General features: G+C 31.0%; 2 protein-coding genes across 7 annotated transcripts in view; one reads left to right on the top strand and one right to left on the bottom strand.

The window, feature by feature from the left end:
* The window catches only part of LOC141458567 (protein Malvolio-like), a 34,276-nt gene extending 26,420 nt beyond the window's left edge, over positions 1 to 7,856 (top strand). For 3 of the 5 annotated variants that reach the window (XM_074136746.1, XM_074136748.1, XM_074136747.1), the window contains exons 7-14: positions 278 to 436; positions 536 to 586; positions 4,303 to 4,461; positions 5,445 to 5,668; positions 5,760 to 5,970; positions 6,595 to 6,671; positions 6,936 to 7,029; positions 7,289 to 7,856. In XM_074136746.1, coding sequence (XP_073992847.1) covers positions 278 to 436; positions 536 to 586; positions 4,303 to 4,461; positions 5,445 to 5,668; positions 5,760 to 5,970; positions 6,595 to 6,671; positions 6,936 to 7,005 — 951 coding nt within the window. In that variant the 3' untranslated portion in view covers positions 7,006 to 7,029; positions 7,289 to 7,856. The remainder of the gene's footprint in view (positions 1 to 277; positions 437 to 535; positions 587 to 4,302; positions 4,462 to 5,444; positions 5,669 to 5,759; positions 5,971 to 6,594; positions 6,672 to 6,935; positions 7,030 to 7,288) is intronic. The other 2 variants (XM_074136749.1, XM_074136750.1) reach the window with 2 other exon arrangements.
* A 5,107-nt stretch (positions 7,857 to 12,963) lies between these two features.
* LOC141458565 (uncharacterized) overlaps positions 12,964 to 18,431 on the bottom strand; it is a 714,168-nt gene continuing 708,700 nt past the window's right edge. For both annotated transcript variants that reach the window (XM_074136741.1, XM_074136740.1), the window contains exon 6: positions 12,964 to 13,127. In XM_074136741.1, coding sequence (XP_073992842.1) covers positions 13,064 to 13,127 — 64 coding nt within the window. In that variant the 3' untranslated portion in view covers positions 12,964 to 13,063. The remainder of the gene's footprint in view (positions 13,128 to 18,431) is intronic.

The following is an 18,431-nucleotide window of genomic DNA, read 5'->3' as shown; positions in this document are numbered from 1 at the left end:
AATTTAGATAAGGGGTTGTGGCAAAGTCCACCCTCCTAAGTGATTTCCCTAATAAGGAGTCAGAAATGAAATAATAATAATAATAGATAGAAAGAGTTTTGAAAAATATTCACCCTACAAGCTATAATGCCTAAATAATAATATATTATAACAAGTAGATGGCGTAGCAGTTGGCCTGCCTGTACAAGATACTAAGCTCAGTAATTTATGAAGTTTATAAGTATGAAATTTTAATAACCTTTTCTTTACTGTTCTTTTGCCATTTTACTTGTTGCAGACACGTAATGTTGACAGAAGCAAAGACCGTTCAATATCCGAAGCTAATTTCTATTTTCTCGTTGAGTCTGCTTTAGCACTATTTGTGTCTTTTATCATCAATTTATTTGTAATGTCTGTATTTGCTGAAGGTCTTTATGGCAAAACTAATATAGACGTGGTAAGTATAATAGGTTTTTAGAATACTGGTTTATGTAAAAAAAAAACAAGGTATTGAGTTATTAAGAAATAAAATTTCAAAAAATTTTGTTCTTTTCAGCTAAATGAGTGTAATGCGAGGAACGATCCATATGGTCCTGCGTTATTCCATGTAAGTTTTATTTATGTTTTAAGACACCTTAGTTTAGTCATAATGGACCGTAATTTTTGTTCTTAATGTTTGTCTTTTTAATTTTTTATTATTATTTTTTTAAATCAAAATTTTGGGCTCAGATATGTAAATATTTTGCAAAGCTACATATCTGCTTTACAGATTTTTTTAAAATTTGGAATAAGCAATTCTATCATTATAACCTAATAAGGTGGTAAGTCGGAACCGTAACTACCACTGGAGAGATCTTTTTAAAGAATGATTATAGTTGCGGTCCCCCAAACCATCCTCAATAACAATTTTTTTTTAAAAAAAAAAAGCGTTTTGAATAAAATAGGAAGGTATTTGTACGTAAATAGCAAAATTAAACTGCGATTTCAGTACTTCCTTTTAAGAGGAGTAAGAAAAATAAACTGCGATTGCAGTACTTCTAGGCAAAGAGGCAAAGATTTTTTAATCGAACGACAATTCATTGATTTAAATCGGTTCATTCATTGATAATTTTAACGATTGCAGTACTTCCTCTTAGTAGGTGTAAGAGCATGATGCCACTTCACAGCCAGGTAGAGGAGCTTTAACCACTTATTCGAGCTGAATTTTATCAAAATCGGACTAAGCGTTATAGAAATATTGGTAATAATAGTTTTAGAAAGGGCCTTACTTGGATGGGGCAAACTCCCCTCCTAATGAGGCATAGCGTCGAGACTTTTAAAGTGCAAATCTGTACAAAATTTCGATTCGAATGACACTTCATTCATGAAAATCGGTTCACGTGTCGATAATTTGAAACGATCGCTATACTTTCCCTTAACAAGTGTAAGAGCTGATCGCCGCTTTAATGTTACGTACGGGAGCCCTAACTCTATCATCCTACCAAATTATATCAAAATCAGGCCAAGATTTACAGAGTAATTAGTAAAAATAATTTTGAAGGGGGCCTTACATAAAGGGGGCTAACTCCTCTCCCATTTGATGTACAGCGTTGAGACCCCCAAAAGGCACATCTACATAAAATTCCGAATTGAATGACACCTCATTCATGAAAATCGGTTGACGCGTTTAGGCGCTACGTTGTTTACAAAAAAGGTAACAAGAAGAACAACAAGAACAACAAGAAGAAGAAGAACAAGAACATTTTTTGAAAAAGCCGTTTTTGCTCATTTTCGGCAACTTTTTTCTCGAAACCCATTAGATCTGGGTGGTTGCAAAAAAATTACAGTTATAAAGGAGGGTTTGCCCTATAATTTAAAGAAAATTTGGGAATTTTATCTTTTATAGAAAAACAGAAAAAAATTGTCAAAGTTGGGTGTTTTTCAACGTTACGCTTTTTCGTGCAGTTTTTGATGGTCAACCCTTATACAACTGTCCTACCGGACAGTTTTAATATTTTCGTCGAAATAAAATATTTATAAATTCTTCCTCAATTGTAGTCTGAAATTATCGGATATAAAATAGTTTTACTGATTTACAATAAAGATGATGAAAATGAAATTTTGATTAAAGCACCCTTTCTAAACTGAGATTTAACAGATGCTGAAATTCTTTGATAACCGTATCTAAATTCTTTTTCTCTCTGTGCTCGGAAAACAACCTATTGTTCGCAGTTTCTCTTTCCTGTGATAAATTATTTTAAAGAAGTTCTGGGGGAATGTAATTCATCAAGCTGTCACCTACAGTCATTTTCGTTTTAGTTTAGGAGTTCACTCATCTGCAATGTAACGTAAAGTAACGAGTGCTTCATAAAAAAAAAAGAAAAGTTATCTGTTTTGAAATTTTGTCACTTAGTATTGAGAACTGTAGTAAGATGGAGTGGTGAAATAAAATTTTTGGCGAAAAATTGCCGCCATCTTGAGTCTCTCATCTTTTCCTTCCATTAAAGAGCTCTAGGAGGATATAAGACACCCCTTCCGTGGGGGGGGGGGGACTTCTGGTAACTATTCAGGCTCCTTAGGAAAGCCCTTAAAGAGAGCGGATAATCACTCCCTGAAGCCCCAAATATCCCTTCAACTTTCTAGCGCCATTAGTTCCCTATTCTCGCCCAATATCCTCCCCTGATGATCTGAGAATTACTCTCTTCGTCCACTTTATTAACCACAAGGTAAAAACTAGTGAGATCAGACCCGAAAATGGGACAAATCCGGTCTCATTTGGCCTACTTCTTGAGAAAATTTATCACAAGAGTATTTAGATCAGATTATCATCAGGATTTAGATCAGTTGGTACTTAGTCACTTATCGTGCGGTTGGTACAATATGTTACAAGCATTGATGGCATCCTACCTGCGCTAAGCCATGCAGCGTTACAACTGTAGACTGCCTAAGTCCGGGAGACGTACAAAATTGCAACCGCGCCGTAATCTGGGTCGCAATAGTGTACCACAATAGTGAAAAAAAAAAATTGGTATTTTTAAAGCAAAGTGAGGCTAGGTAAGTGATTTGTTTTCACTCTTGAAAAATAAAAAATAGGTTCCTCCTAGACATCACTTGACTTTATGGAACCGGTATCTAAAAATTTAGAGTGCCCATCACTGGTTACAAGGTTCTTTGCATAAACAATAGCAGATACACTTTACTCCTCAGAAGAAACGGTAGGTTTAGCAAAATAACTATATTCTTTTCATTGTACTTTATTTTCATTCGAACCTGTATAAATAAATGGAAGGTAATGTGACACCATCCAGCCTTTGAAGTAGTTCCTGATGAAGGTGCCTGGAACAAAGAGGAACGTTTAGATTTTCACTGTAGATTTTCTGACAATTGTATAATAAAATAAATAAAAACTTATATGAATTGTTATGAAATTCATTTATTACCACATATTAACATTTATTGCTGTCAAATTTGAGGGCTGGTTATCTTCCAGAACTTTTCTTTTAGGAGCAACAAGTTGTTACGTCAAAATATTTTATCATTTTTAACCATTCTCTGTTTATAGTATGAAACCGAAGATAATGTATACGTGTGAGCTAATTCTTAGTGGTCGTTTTTGCCGAATTGAATATTAATAAAGAAAACATCGTCTTTATAGTTAGTTAGTAGTATAATTATAGTATAATCCAGTGTTATATTAGTATGAAAATAGATTTAAAAATGAATCTGTTTATTGTTATTTTAACCCAGTTACTAGGAGATACTGTCCCATATTAATGTTAATCCAATTTCTTTAAATATTTTTTAATCAAATAGGAAATCGTAACTTAAAATATTTTGTAAATTCTTCCAAGAAAAATAAAGGAAATGAATCAAATATACATAAAAAATACATATTAAAAAAAGACTATTAATTTATTATGACTATTAAAAACCAAGTAAAATATTAAAATGGCTGAAATTAATACTGATCTAATGAAGGTGCAGAAAAATACAAGATAAAGTATATGCTCCGTATAAAATGGTACAATAAAAATATTCATTTATGCAAGTAAAAATTTAATATATTACCTTCCCCAATATTTTTGTTATCAATTTCAAATAAATAATAATCATTCCGAAAAAATGTTTTTTATTTTTTGCCTGTATAAGTCAGACAATCAATAATCCTAAAATTAATTATTACTGTTTATTTATCTGATTCTTATGATATATTTGCTCAGTGTCTATCTGTTGATTAGATAACAGTGTTTTTTATTTGTGTTTTATTTTTTATACATATTGGTATTTTTTATAATAGTATATTCATTTTTATTATTATAATTTTTATTTATTTTATTGCTATAGAATGATACAAATCTTGTAGACGTAGATATCCAATCAGGAGGTGTATTCTTAGGCTGTCATTTTGGAGCAGCTGCTCTATATATCTGGGCCGTTGGTATTCTGGCTGCCGGTCAGAGTAGTACTATGACAGGATGTTACGCTGGGCAGTTCGCTATGGAAGTTAGTATGAATTTTTATATATTTTTTATGTTAAAAAGCACTTCTGGCCAATTGTAGTTGTATAGACCAGTCCACATAAGGAAGGACATGGCAATGGTTGCACTAAATAAGAGGCTATTGATACAGCGACTGGGTGTTGACTTGTTGGTAGTTGAAATGTACACTTCCAGCAGTTGCTCAAAGTTCTAGCTTACCTTTACTGCCAAAGTAAAATGTACTGGTTCAAAAAATAGTAATTGGAAATAGGATCATGAAAACTGTTTCCTAAACCGACCTGTCCGAATGACTCCTCCAGTTGAAGGAAGTTTAAAGATGATATAAGATGTATCTAAGAGCAATACGCTATTCTAAAAACTAAGAGCACTGGGACAAAAACAAAAACAAAATGGAGGATTGTATCCTTCTTCCGCTTGGGCCTACATTTACTCCTATCGGCAATCAAGGCAAGTGAAAACGACGGAGCGGGTGTTAATTCTGTAGTTGCTGACTCGAGTTACTGGAAGAACTTGATAAGGCTAAAAGATTTATTATAAAAGAAGAAGATATAAACGATTGACTTTCTCTCTTTCTGAATAAGATGAATTTTGGAAATTCGATGACTTGACAAGTTGGGTGGAAGTACATCATGTCTTCCATGAATAGGATAAGGGAATCAAGAAACATAATTGCTTACATGTCAGCTTGGTGAAGGTGTCAGGTTTGCGCTTCGGGGATTTCTAAAATACTGCAGATAGACGACGTTACTGCAGGTAAACCTGAAGATAGCTTTTGAGAAAGGATCTTTTTGAGGGGAAGAATAGTAGGAGGTTTGGGATTGGGGAAAGATGCCACTCTGGGATCCTCAGTTTACTGTGCTTCCATTGTTAAGAATAAGACTTAAGTTTGTTTAATAAAACCTCCAGTTCTGGGTTCGAAGTTCGCTTCTGTTGAATCGTCCGTCAATGTTTCTAAAATTATTTATATTTTTAAATATATTTCTCTAGGGATTCTTGAATTTAACTTGGGTACGCTGGAAGAGAGTACTATTTACCCGAAGTATTGCCATTATACCATCATTTTGGGTCGCCTACTACTCAGACATATCAAGTTTTAATGGAATGAATGATTTCTTGAACGCATTGATGAGTATACAGTTACCATTTGCTGTATTACCAGCTATTGCTTTTTCATCAAATACAAGAATTGTGGGGAAATTTGCCAATGGAGTGTAAGTTATGATTTCTGAATTTTGTTCCAAAAACATTTTAGCATTTAAAAGTAAATTAAATAATTGATTTTTTTTTTTTTTTAATTTCTAGATGTCAAAAAATAATATCGTTATTGATATTTTTTCTGATATTTGCTGCTAATGCCTTATTGGTAGTAGAATTTATGGAGGCAATTGAGAAGAAATGGGTGCTTGCCCTAATTTATATATATTTTATAATTTATCTAATAGTTTGCATTTATCTATTATTGCACTGCATAGCTGCATTAACTGATCCAGACAGCAGTATAAATAGAAATTGGGTAAATTTGTTTAATTTATTAAAATTTGAGTTTATAATTGAAATGGATTTTTACATTCTCTTGCTTTACTAGTTACAGAATATATTGTAATCGTGCAGATTTTAGATATTTAGATTTCACTGGAAATGTTGGTCTTTAGGTTTCTTAAAATTACGAAAAAGTGGTATCTGTGTAATGGACGTATTTATCCATTGTGACTCATAAACAAAAATAGCTGGATGTTCAAATTTTATATTTCATTTAATTGCCAACAGAGCAGCCACAATAACATTTTAGTCTAAAACAATCAAATGGAAATACCATTTTACTGACTTTTTTCTTAAAGATTTATTTTGGATATTCTTAAAAAAGTTTCGTCAATCGAAAATAACACTTTTACGTCTAATTATTATTATTTTCAATGTTCTGCTGGTTTTTTTTAAATTAATTTACGGTAATTTTAAATTCAACAGATGGAAATAATATTTTTTGTTCATTTATTATACATATGAGAACCTACTTTAAAGTTGGGCCCTTCATTGGTTATTACTTCCTGTAATAATAATATTATTTCGAAAATTTATACGATGGAAGAGAAATATTTTTAATAATTTGCGTTTTCAACTTAACAAATTTTATTTTCAGTTCATGAGAAAGTGGATTTTAGGAAAATCAATCACAGATTATTATGACAGACATCACTTTTTGGAGAATACTACGAGGTATGCAAAATTTTCAAATTTTACTCAAAATACAAATATTTTGGTTTTGGTTTTTGAGATTAGATATTGTTTGTTTATTAAAATAATCACATAAATTTATGTTTTATTCATCATCCATTGAACATGCACGTTCTCTAATGGTTAGATCTTAAGAACGAGATCATGGGCTCATAGTGCACCAGCAAATGTGTTTTATTTTGTTTTTTGTTTCATGTACTTACATTTTATGTCTTCATCTGTGCTTGCTTATTTGTGATTGTCTAGTCGTCCTATATTGGAAGATACAGAAGATATTGATGAAATACCAGAAGAGGATGTTGTATTTGTTTATTGAAATAATTGGTGTTGGTATATTTAGGTATTTGTTTACAGTACTACTTTACTGTAAATTTCTTTTATTGACAATTAAATAAGATGCAAGGCCTAGACCGGGAATCGAACACAGTACCACAATACTATTAGCTTGTGGGCCTCGCCTCTAACCGCTCGACTACCGTGGCGCCTCAATTTTTATTTATGATTTATTTTAATAATTAAATACATTGCCAAGAGAAAATTGTGTCGTATTCTTATCTGTTATTCTTAAAAGAAATTTTAATATATTTTGTATTTTCCAGAAATATTCCTACATCATTGTTTGATACCAAGAGGTATTAAAGGATACAATCATTAAAGAAGGAAGCAAAAAAAGGCATCGGAAATATTAAAAGCAGACGATAATGAGCATCAGACACTTAATATGAATAATTGTACCTTTCAAAGTAATTACTCACTCTACAATTTTCTCTTTCTTACAAAATAGGATGGACATTATTTTTCCATAATTTCATAAAACGTACTTAACAATTTTAACATTGAGAAAATATTCTATTATTTTTAAACATTTTCTTATTCTCTCTTAAGTCCACAGAAAATCTATAAAACTAGATGTTATTTGCGCAAATTTTAGATTGGAGAAAGATTCTGTGAAACTGGTTAGATCTTTTCAGGAAAACTGCACAGAACTTCTTCAAACTAAATGCTAGCTAACTAAGGATTGGTCTGAGAAATAAAAAAAGATATTCTATTAAGACATTAGTCTTTTGGCGCTTTTACTTAATTTATCACTTACTAGATAATAAGTTGCATAATAACAGATAAAAATGGAGAACATAAATGGTGCACTTATTGTCTCTAAGTCGATTTTCTTTAATAACAGAATAATTTGAGCATCATTACTAAATATAGCTTTCCCTTGATAACTCCTAAGGAAAATAAGCCGCCGAATTTTTTTAACCACTTAATTGTTAAATGTTTTAAATTTAAGTTCGTAATATGACAATATTTTTACTTAGTTTAGCATCTTGTGAAAATTATATACAAGAATTTAATTGAAATAATTTTAGTTAATTAACTCACTATTTATAAAGTTGTTATTTTAAATTGTTGTTGCTTATGAACAAGAAATGTGCAAATTTCGAAAGTAAATCTAAGAAAGATGTAAATAGGTATTTTTATTTTATATTAAAATGATTTTTTTTTTTGTAAATAAATATATTTGTTTCTTAAAATTAAATTAATTCTTTTTTAGAAAAAGTAAAGTACCTGCTCTTTTTTTAGGCGTCCTTATGTCAGCATTCACCAAATTAGGTGTAGCGTAATACTTTTTTTCCAACAGAAAACCTTTTCAGCTTGCTGCTGTTAGTTTGGTACAATCTTTTTGGAATTAAATGTTTTTTTTTTTTAATTTTATTAGATAAATTACTAATGACTATTATCTGGATGAAGGAAGGTTAGTTGCATTTCTGAGAATGGAACTATGGGCGTAACCGAGACTTGAGAACTTAAAACAAATCTTATCGTATAAATCTAAATGAACTTAAGGAACATAAGTCGTAATGAAATAATCGAATCTTAGCGGAATTGCATGCACCACAGCTTGACTAGATAAATTTTTCATATAACTAAACATTTCTCATATTAGTGGCATTATCTTTGCTAACCAATACCTAATAAGCACACAAGTTCTGCAAACTCTTGAGGTTCTCAGCTAGGAGACCTGTTCAGATTAGTCTTTTGCTTAAAGAACTTTCTCAATAATAATTCCCAATATACAGGGAATACTTTATTAAACAAAGTATTATGATTTTTTAAGTAATAAGAATGACTACATACGTGGGATTTGAACTGGGGATCTCCCACTTACAAAGTCACACTCTTGACTACTAGACCAACACCCGCCCATCCCTGGCAAAATGTTCTTACCGTAATCATAGGTCAAGAAGTCTTGCATACTGGGTGCATTAAAATGATGTGATGATTGCTTTTATTAGATGATAAAACTAATTTATCCTGACTCACCCAAAACCATTACATTACACTACATGTTTTAAAATCTTCAATTATTATTATTTTTGTTCTTTGCGTCACCAATAACATTTTTTTGCAGTCAGAGAACCTCCCCAAAACGTATTTCTGGTGAAAAATTAATATTGAAAACCGTTCAGGAATAGACAAAATTGAAACTTTGATCTTAAATATCTCGACAAATATTAGGGATATCAAAACAGGATCAACGTCATTTTTCATAGTTTTATATGTAGTTTTCATAATCATTGTCAAAACCAGTGGTCCTTATGTAACCCCAATCGGGTTTTTGGCCGTAACTCCGCCAAAAATGAAGATACAGCGTCGGGAATGAAAAATTTGGAAAGTAGACAAAAAAAAAAAAAAAGGCATATAGTTTACTTCGTGGGTTTTTTTTTCGAAATTCCGCTTTCTTAAAAAGTTATTAACGATTGGTGCGTTTTAAATGGATCATTCTGTATGTGCAGTTATATAATTTTTGCCCACCATTTGCGAGACCATTAGTGTGTGTTGATTTCATAGCACCCAGCTTAATGCTTAATTAAATTTCTAATTTCTGTGAAAACCATCATAGTCTCCGGTTATTTACAAAAAACTGTACATTAACTTAAAAAGAATAGTCTTCCAGAACTTGCAAGCATTTGGTAAATTATTGATGTGAATTGCCCTGGAAAATTATAAAAAATAATTTCTTGATTTTGTAGACATACAGAATAGATTCAAATACAATCTTTCACTTAAAAACTCACTTACATACCATGAATTAAATTTCTTTCTCTAATTCGTGAGATGGTTATTTTATATTTTGGTGTCCACTTATCAGTAAGATCATTGTTAATAGTGCATCCTTTTTAAAAACATTTCTCTCTCCTTGACCCAATATTAAAATTAAAATGGTATCTACAACAAATTAAATTTCTAATTTTTTTTTGCTAGTAAAACGACTGGCGTCATGGCAAGATCTCCTGGTTCTAAATTTTGTCAAAGAAAAATTTTTAGATTTTTGAAACCGATAATCACAGAAGATAAATTCATTTTTTTTTTCTTTTAATCAAACCCTTTTAAATCCAATTAATTCGTTACATGCGTAATCCTAAATTAATTAAATGTGCTAATCCGTTAACTGTTCCATCATATTAATTTTAATCTGATGACTTCCAATACTACAACTGGTAACTTTAATTAGTAACGATTTCTTTGTAAAGAGTTTTGTAAAATATAAAGGATTTTTTTTCTTTTTTTTTAAGGTTTTGTTAAAAAAAACACAAAAAGTCAAATGTGAAATTCATGCTTTTTACAATGTCACATTGCAGGTATTTGTATAGGTAAAAAGCTGTTGAAGGATGAAATTGCATTTTTGTTTTTGACAACCATTTAACAAGCCCTAACACTAGTCCATACATAGTAGGTCGTTTGAATGCTGAATTTACATTGTTTCTAGTTAAAAAAAAAAAAAAATAAAGAAAGAGAGAAAGATCAATGGCAACTGCAGATTAATGAAAATATTGACTGTTCACGTCGGTATTTTGATTACAAACATGAAACATTGATATCGTACCAGAAATACTCGTAAATATTTATGAAGTTTAAACAAACTGACAAATATTCAAATCAAATCTAGATCAGATCAGATTTTTCCAACCTGCAATTTAACACTCAATATGTAAATAAGTAAATTACCAAAGCATTTTCAATTGAATGGATTGGAAATAACAGAAATATGAGAGTTATGGTTGGTGTCACAATGCTGGATAATTTTACAGACCCTTTTCTGTGATGGTTAATTTCATTTCATAAAGAAAGAGTCAACTGATTATCACCTTTTGTTTGCAAAATATTGATTATTTATGTTTTTAATGAAATGGAAAAATGCTTTTCCATTCGCTAAGAATGAATGACTCACGAATGACCTCTACCCGCAAGATGATGCTTTATAATTTACTTTTGTTTCTCTTATACACTTTAGTGGAGCATTGTTTCTACTCCCTGTTCTTGTGCCGTAAGGGTACGTTCACAAGGGAGCTGTGAGCATAGATCATAGGAGTGATGCATCAGCGCTTAAAGAAAAACATAATACATTCGTATGTGAGCATGCACAACGAAGCTGCGACTAGTGACCCATACGTGCTGCTATAAACGAGCATAGATGATAGAATTAAATATTTCATTTTTCTGCTAGCTGAACTCCAGTATCGGAGCTTCAAAATGGACGCAGAAAAATTAAGTAGTGCTGTCTTTACTCATTATTTGTTGTTATTATTTTATGATTTACTTTTAAACAATATTTTGTTTTTTAAATCGTGCTTACATTTATTTTTATGTGTAATAATAATAACAATAATAAAATGTTTATTAATTCAAAAAATAATACAGTAATATAAAACATAAAAACAAAACACACTCCGTCTGCTATTTTTATGTGTATTTATTTGTTTTTTTCTCAATAAGACCATTACTTACCTAAGAGTAATCACTAGTTTTTCTTGTATGGTTATAGGATTTCCGTGACAATTTTTCCAACGTATTCTTAATTTTGACCTTATTTTTTTCTAAAATATAAATTTTTTTTATTTAAAATAATATAATTTTTTATAGTTTTTTCTTTAAAATATACCATTTCGTGGCTGCTGAACATAAAAACTCTTCTTCACTACTCGACATGTTGCATGTATCACAGCTCCGTTGTGCACACTAATCAGCGATTATATTTTACCCTAACAATTGTCATCTCTGCTATCATCTATAATCACAGTTACGTTGTGAACGTACCCCTAGACCATCTTAACGAAGACTGCCATACTTAACCAGCTATCTCTACAGGAAAACTTGTCCACCATGTTACTCTCTGGCGTCACATTGCTCAAACCGTTTCTTCTCTGCTATCACTCAATCGCACTCAAAAATAATGTGTTGTGAATCGTCAAGATCTGAGTCTTTGGTCAACATGCCAGGGTACCCCATTTTCCCCGAGGAGATAAACCCATTACTCTTAACTCTTCGAATTAGTATTTACCTCACTCCTTGTGGCCCATTTTCTATGGCTTTTGATGAGCCTCGACATAACCACCTTCCACCACCATTCTCCATACAACTGTTTACCACTCTTGCATTCGGATCACCGGATTACCCTCCTTATTCTGTTGAACTTAATTTCTGAATAAGTGATCGATCGGGGAAAGATCCTCTCTTACCACAAGCTGCCGGTCCCAACTATTCCAAGAAAACTTATTTTATTTGGGACGATTGCGGTTTAATTACAATATTATTAATTAAACTAAACGGAATTCAATTTAGTTTACCATTAAATTAATAGGCGAACTAATCCTATTCAAAACTGCACGCCAATCACTTACTACTCTGCACTTACTTTAGAAATGTTTCCTAGAGTTGGCGGGACATTATCGACTTCCAATTAGGTATCAATGAAAGTTTAAACCAAAGTGAAGGCACAAAATTGAATGAAAAGTTCCATAGTTAGCTAAAAATGCTTACCAAAGTAATAATAATTTCAGCTTAAAATTTAAATTTTGACCTAATGCTCGCTAGTTTCATCCTAAATATTTTTAAAAAAAAGCCAATATAAAAATAATAATTGTATAAAAAATAATTTTTATTAACAGTAAAAAACGAATACAATAATTACATTTATTTTACCTTAAATTTAATTAATTTCACTTCTTTTTTACCAATAAAAATAAACTATATAAATTTTTTTAATATCTAACACATTTACACATATATATTTTTTCCTCTCTTTTCATTGGTTAATTTAATTCTTTTTTTTTATAGAAAGGATGAGCTCACATCATGTTATTGACATAAGAAAAGAAAATTTCAAAGGCGTGAAGAAATTTCATTTGTAAAGGATTACTTTTGGGTTTTTTTTTAAATTAATTTTTTTTAGGGATTCGAATTTAGTGGGAGAGGAAGGTATAGGCCGGGAATGTTTTTTTTGTATATTTTCTTTCATTTTATTTTTATTTTTTTACAAATTTAACAAGGGAGGTTGGAGTAAAATTCTCTTTAGCCAAGTGAATCACCTAATACTAATCAGTATGTACATTAAGAATAGTAAAATCGCAAATCTTCTGTCCGCTTTTGATGCAGTGCCTGTAGAAACAGAACAAAACAAAAACAAAGTTGTTAATAAATATTCTCTAATATAAATAAATATGTTGAGGTTAGGTAGAATTTGTCTTTTTCTTTTACAGATTCTTAATAAAAAGGTCCTTTAAACACAAATTAAAAAAAGAAAAAAAAGTATGATTTTATTTTTAATGATGCATGTTACTGGAAAAAATTAAGGTAGGTTCTATAACAATAATTTTTCTTTTTATTTTTTTTTAATTTATTTGTTAAGTTACACAAAGCGCTAGATACCCTATTAGTAACAATGACAATAACTGATACCACTACAAACTCCACTAATTGAGGGGAGAAGTTACCCAGTGATAACACTCCCTAAGTCCGGTAGTGTCTTTGATATTCTTAGCAAAGGAAAATCTAAGTCTTGGAGTTCGAGAATATACACTGGGCCAAAAAAGTCTGTGAACACTAACCTAAATTTTATTACTTTTATTATTATCTTATTAGAAACTTCTTTTATTTTCAAATGAAATATACTATTCGATAGAGAGAAACCAGAGTTTTTCATTTTATATTCAATCTTTTATTTTTGTTCAGCAGGAATATCACAATTAAATGTTTAACAAAACAACACCCCAAACGAATGCAAAAAAAGTCTGTGAACACTTTGCAGAAATAAATCATTCTTACACATTGTACGTGAATTATAAATTTTAAAAACTTGTAGGACCTCCTATGTTCCTAATCACTTCCAACAAACGAGCTTTCATCGATCCTAATAATTTTGTGGTCGTCAATGTTGGAATTTTATCCCACTCTTCTAAAATAGCGTTTTTTATTTGTTCACGGTTTCTTATTCCTCGTTTATTTATTTCGCGGCTGATTTCATCCCACAAATGTTCTATTGGGTTAAGGTCTGGCATTTGTGGAGGGGTGTTTAGGCGCCAGAGTGTATTATTTAAAAGCCATTCCCGAGTTTTTGGTGCGGTATGTTTCGGGTCATTGTCTTGTTGGAAGACAAACGTTCCCTCCAACCCTAATTTTTTTGAATTTTCTTTTAAATTGCGTCTTAATATATCCACATACACATATTGGTCCATCATACCATTAATTAGATCTAACTTGCCCACTCCTTTAGCACTCATGCACCCCACACCAGAATGTTGCCTCCCCCATGCTTAAAAGTAGGCTTCATATTTTTCATTTTCATAGCTTCATTTCTTTTTTGCCACACTTTTTGTCGTCAATCAGACCCACATACATTGAATTTCGACTCATCTGAAAAGATTACGGTTTCCCAGAAACTAGAAGGCTTAGAAACATATTCTTTCGCGAAATCCAATCGGCGGTTACTATTTATTTTATTGATTAAAGGTTTTTTCCTCGGGACTCGACCGCAATAATCGTATTCATGTAATTTATTTCTAATTGTATGTGGTGTTACGCTTACACATAACCACTTGATAATTCTTGACTGATTTTTTGAGCGCTTGTCCTGGGTTCTTCTCGAACAGACTTCAGAATTTGCCGTTTATGAAAGGAATTAAGTTTTGGTGGCCGTCCACTGCGTGGCCTACTAATCACATTTCCGTACTTTTTAATTATATTATGCACCGTTGAAGGGTTTTTTTGAACTATCTTCCCTATTTCTCGAATACTTTTTCTTTCATTTCGCAACGTCACAATAAGTTCTCGAATTGGTCTGGGAACTTCCATATTAGTGGTTAAATAAGTACTAATTAGATTATTTATTCACAAAACTGACTGTAGTGGTTTCTACAATACAATAGAGAACTTTGAAACTTTATTCAATCGTTTTTCTGTTTGTTATCTTAATGTTTTTACATATTTATACAGCTGTTCACAGACTTTTTTTGCATTCGTTTGGAGTGTTGTTTTGTTAAACATTTAATTGTGATATTCCTGCTGAACAAAAATAAAAGATTGAATATAAAATGAAAAACTCTGGTTTCTCTCTATCGAATAGTATATTTCATTTGAAAATAAAAGAAGTTTCTAATAAGATAATAATAAAAGTAATAAAATTTAGGTTAGTGTTCACAGACTTTTTTGGCCCAGTGTACCTGTTTAAGTCAATAATTGGTAACAGCCTTTTGTATGCGTCTCCAGTCTGGGCATTGAAGTATTTAAATGAAACTGACTCGGTTCAATTACGGTTTTTTAAGAGACTATTATGTCTTCCAAGAAATACCGCTAATCACTTGCTTAAGCTTGAAACTGGAGAATTTCATGTGAGTTTTTCTGTTTTAAAACAAGCTTTTAATTGGATCTCAAAAATAGAAACTATGGAGGAACCATAGGTTGCCAAAAATCTGTTTCAATCAGTTAATTAACTATGACCAAAACAGTAATAATAAGAAAAACTGTTTGAAATGCAATTGGTTTTCTCAAATTAAAAGTATTATTTCCAAAAACATGTATCGATCATTTAGGCAATCTGACGGATCTTCTACGTACTAGTGACAACTTTAAAAATATTTTAAATTTAATTAAATTTTCCTTAGTAACAGCTGATTTGAACCGTTTGTACAAATCAAGCTTTTCCCAGCAGTGAAGGCACAAATACTCAATCCATACTCTTAAAGATTTTCTTACGTGTCAAACATATCTCGAACTAAATGTACCTCTGAAATTTATTAAATTTTTTGCAGAATTTAGGTTATGTAATAATTATTTTATGAAATATTAATAATATAATTTACAAAATAGACCCTACAAAAACATGTATGTTATGTAATCTGAATGAAAAGAAAGATCTTACACACATTCTATTAAATTGCACTTTGTACAATAATATGAGAGATGTAATAAATATTAACAGTAGTGACTCACCTCATCAAATTATAGTTAACTTCAAAAACAATTATTCTAAAGCTAATATTTTTAATTTACACAAATACTTCTCTGCCATTCTAAAAGTCCGCTCTTCTTCTATTTTAAACGATTAAAATAGAAAAAAAAAAAAAAAAAAAAAATACTTTATACTTTCTATGAACTATTTTCTTTATTTGATGGTAAAAAATTATTTACAAGAAGTATTTTTTATTTTAAGTGTGATTATGTTTTGTACTCTTGTCAGCAATCAACTCACTTGTAACAAGCTATATGCTTAAATACAATAAAGTTTATCTATCTATCACTCCCTAAGTCGTCTCCCGGGATTAGCTACTCTCTTCAGAAAAGAAAAAATCGTGAGGCCACAGGCTGATTTTAATCTTCTGGGAGGATAATTTGGATGGTGATGGAGTTGATAAATGGCGGACAAAAGGATTGGAATGAGAATTGCAAGTTCTGGATGAAAACTTTTATAGCGAGTTCTTGCAACCTGGACCTACAAACGGAATTTCCAAGCCGTTAACGATAGTGTGGAGAATTTTAAACTGAAAAGATTGAATTCGTTGAAGATTGGAGCGTTTCGTTGAACCCCACAGCTCAATACCGTTCGTTCAGGCGGGTTTTAGTATAGAATTGTAAATCAGTCGTTTTTTATTCAGTGAAAGTTTTGAAAGTTGGTCTAGTAGTCTTTTAAGTAGTCGATAGAGCCTGTTAACTTCAGTTCGTTTGAGTCGTATGTGCTGCGTTCCAAGTCAGTCTTTATAACCAATAATTATGGTTAATGATTATTTTTGTTTTTTTTTAATTTTCTTGTTCGAATGATTTGTTCTTTAAAAACTATTTTCATATTTCCTGGGGATGAGTGGAGAGGGAAAGAATCAAAGAAAAACTTCCGTTTCTTTAGATATAAATTTGTTACGTCCACCTTGATCTGGTTTGCAGATGGTTTGATCTGGTTAGCATTATCCTTAATGCATTATTGAAATGAACATTTACTTAACAATCTAAAATTGTACTTAAAAGGTACTTCGAAATCCTGTTTCACCAAAATTTGACTTCTGTATTACATGTAAACAAATGCTACTAACAAGGAGTTGTAAAAAAAAAGGAGAAAAATACTTTAAACTCAAAAGCAATTTAATAAATTTCAATTTTTTTTAGACGCTTATTTTTCACAAGCAATTTTTTTGGCTATATTTTCACTACTGATCTATAAATTTAGTTACCTTCTTGTTGAGATATATTTCTATAATTAAGAAGGCTTGACTAAAAGATTTATAGCTAATAAATTTCGGTAACTTCTCTACTTTCCGGTACTATTACTAAATACGTTTCAATCTTGCAACTTGATCGAATCAGTTGCCCTAATTTTAGCCCCCCTACAGACTTTAATGAGATTATAAACGGTCCCAGCAAAACAATTTATCGCAGATTACCAACTAAAATCCAATTATAAATTGATAAAACTGGTTTATATCTTGAAACAATTGCAGCGCAGAATGTTCATAATCTAATTCTATTATTACTTTTGTTCTTAATATTAGTTTAAAATTTTTTTAGGAGTAATGTAATCTTTATTTGCTCCTTTTTAATCATTTAGTTCACTAAATTTAGTGTTAAGATAAATATTTTAAAAAATAACCTAAAAATAGGAAAGGTGCTGATATTTTAGGTTGATGAAAAGATAATTCAGATAATAATATTAAAAATTAATATTGAGGACCTTATTATTAGGTAGGTAATTATAAAGAAGAAATACCAATAATTATTTATCTTTTTGTTTTTTTTCCCCTTAATCTTAAATTGTTTACAAATTAATTTTATCAAGACTGATACTGAAATGATCCTTCATTTTATTCGTTTTATTTTGTATTTCTTTTTATTTGAATTTAAGATCTCAAACTCTATTGCCGACTATAGCCTTCTCAATGCACTCCCAGCAACTAGGGGTGCGTTCCACTTGGCGACCACAACGACCAAAACATACTTTCAGGCGTTCCACTTGTCGACCGCGGTCGTTGTGGTCGTGGCGAAAACGTCACTAATGACGTCATTATTTTCGCCCACACAACGACCACAACGCCCCACCTTAAAAGCTGGGTCGAAGTGGGCGTTCAGAGTTGGCGCAATTTTTAAAACAAAATATGGCGACCGAAAAAATTATCTCATGTAAATGAAAGTATTATTTCATGTAAATAATAGAATGTGTTTCTCGAAAGTCTACAAAAAATAAATAAATAAATAATTACTTATCCCTTTACATACTAAATCACTGAATAACAAAATCATTTACCTGAAATAACTTTTAAATTCTTCATTTGAATAAAGATCAATTACTCTGATAGCTAATAATACGTGGCCTAAGTTTTCGCTTTTTATCATTGCGATTTTGTAAAATTACGTTCCACTCTAATCGGAACTAGATAAAGAACTTTCTAAAGCATTATTAATAAATATCCAACTGTTGCCACA

This window comes from Rhodnius prolixus, unplaced genomic scaffold (genome assembly GCF_049639745.1).
Source record: "Rhodnius prolixus isolate KJV_2025 unplaced genomic scaffold, Rpr scaffold_5, whole genome shotgun sequence".
NCBI classification, from domain to species: domain Eukaryota; kingdom Metazoa; phylum Arthropoda; class Insecta; order Hemiptera; family Reduviidae; genus Rhodnius; species Rhodnius prolixus.
The sequence above is the reverse complement of the archived record's forward strand: the minus strand, read 5'-3'. Positions and strand labels throughout refer to the sequence as shown.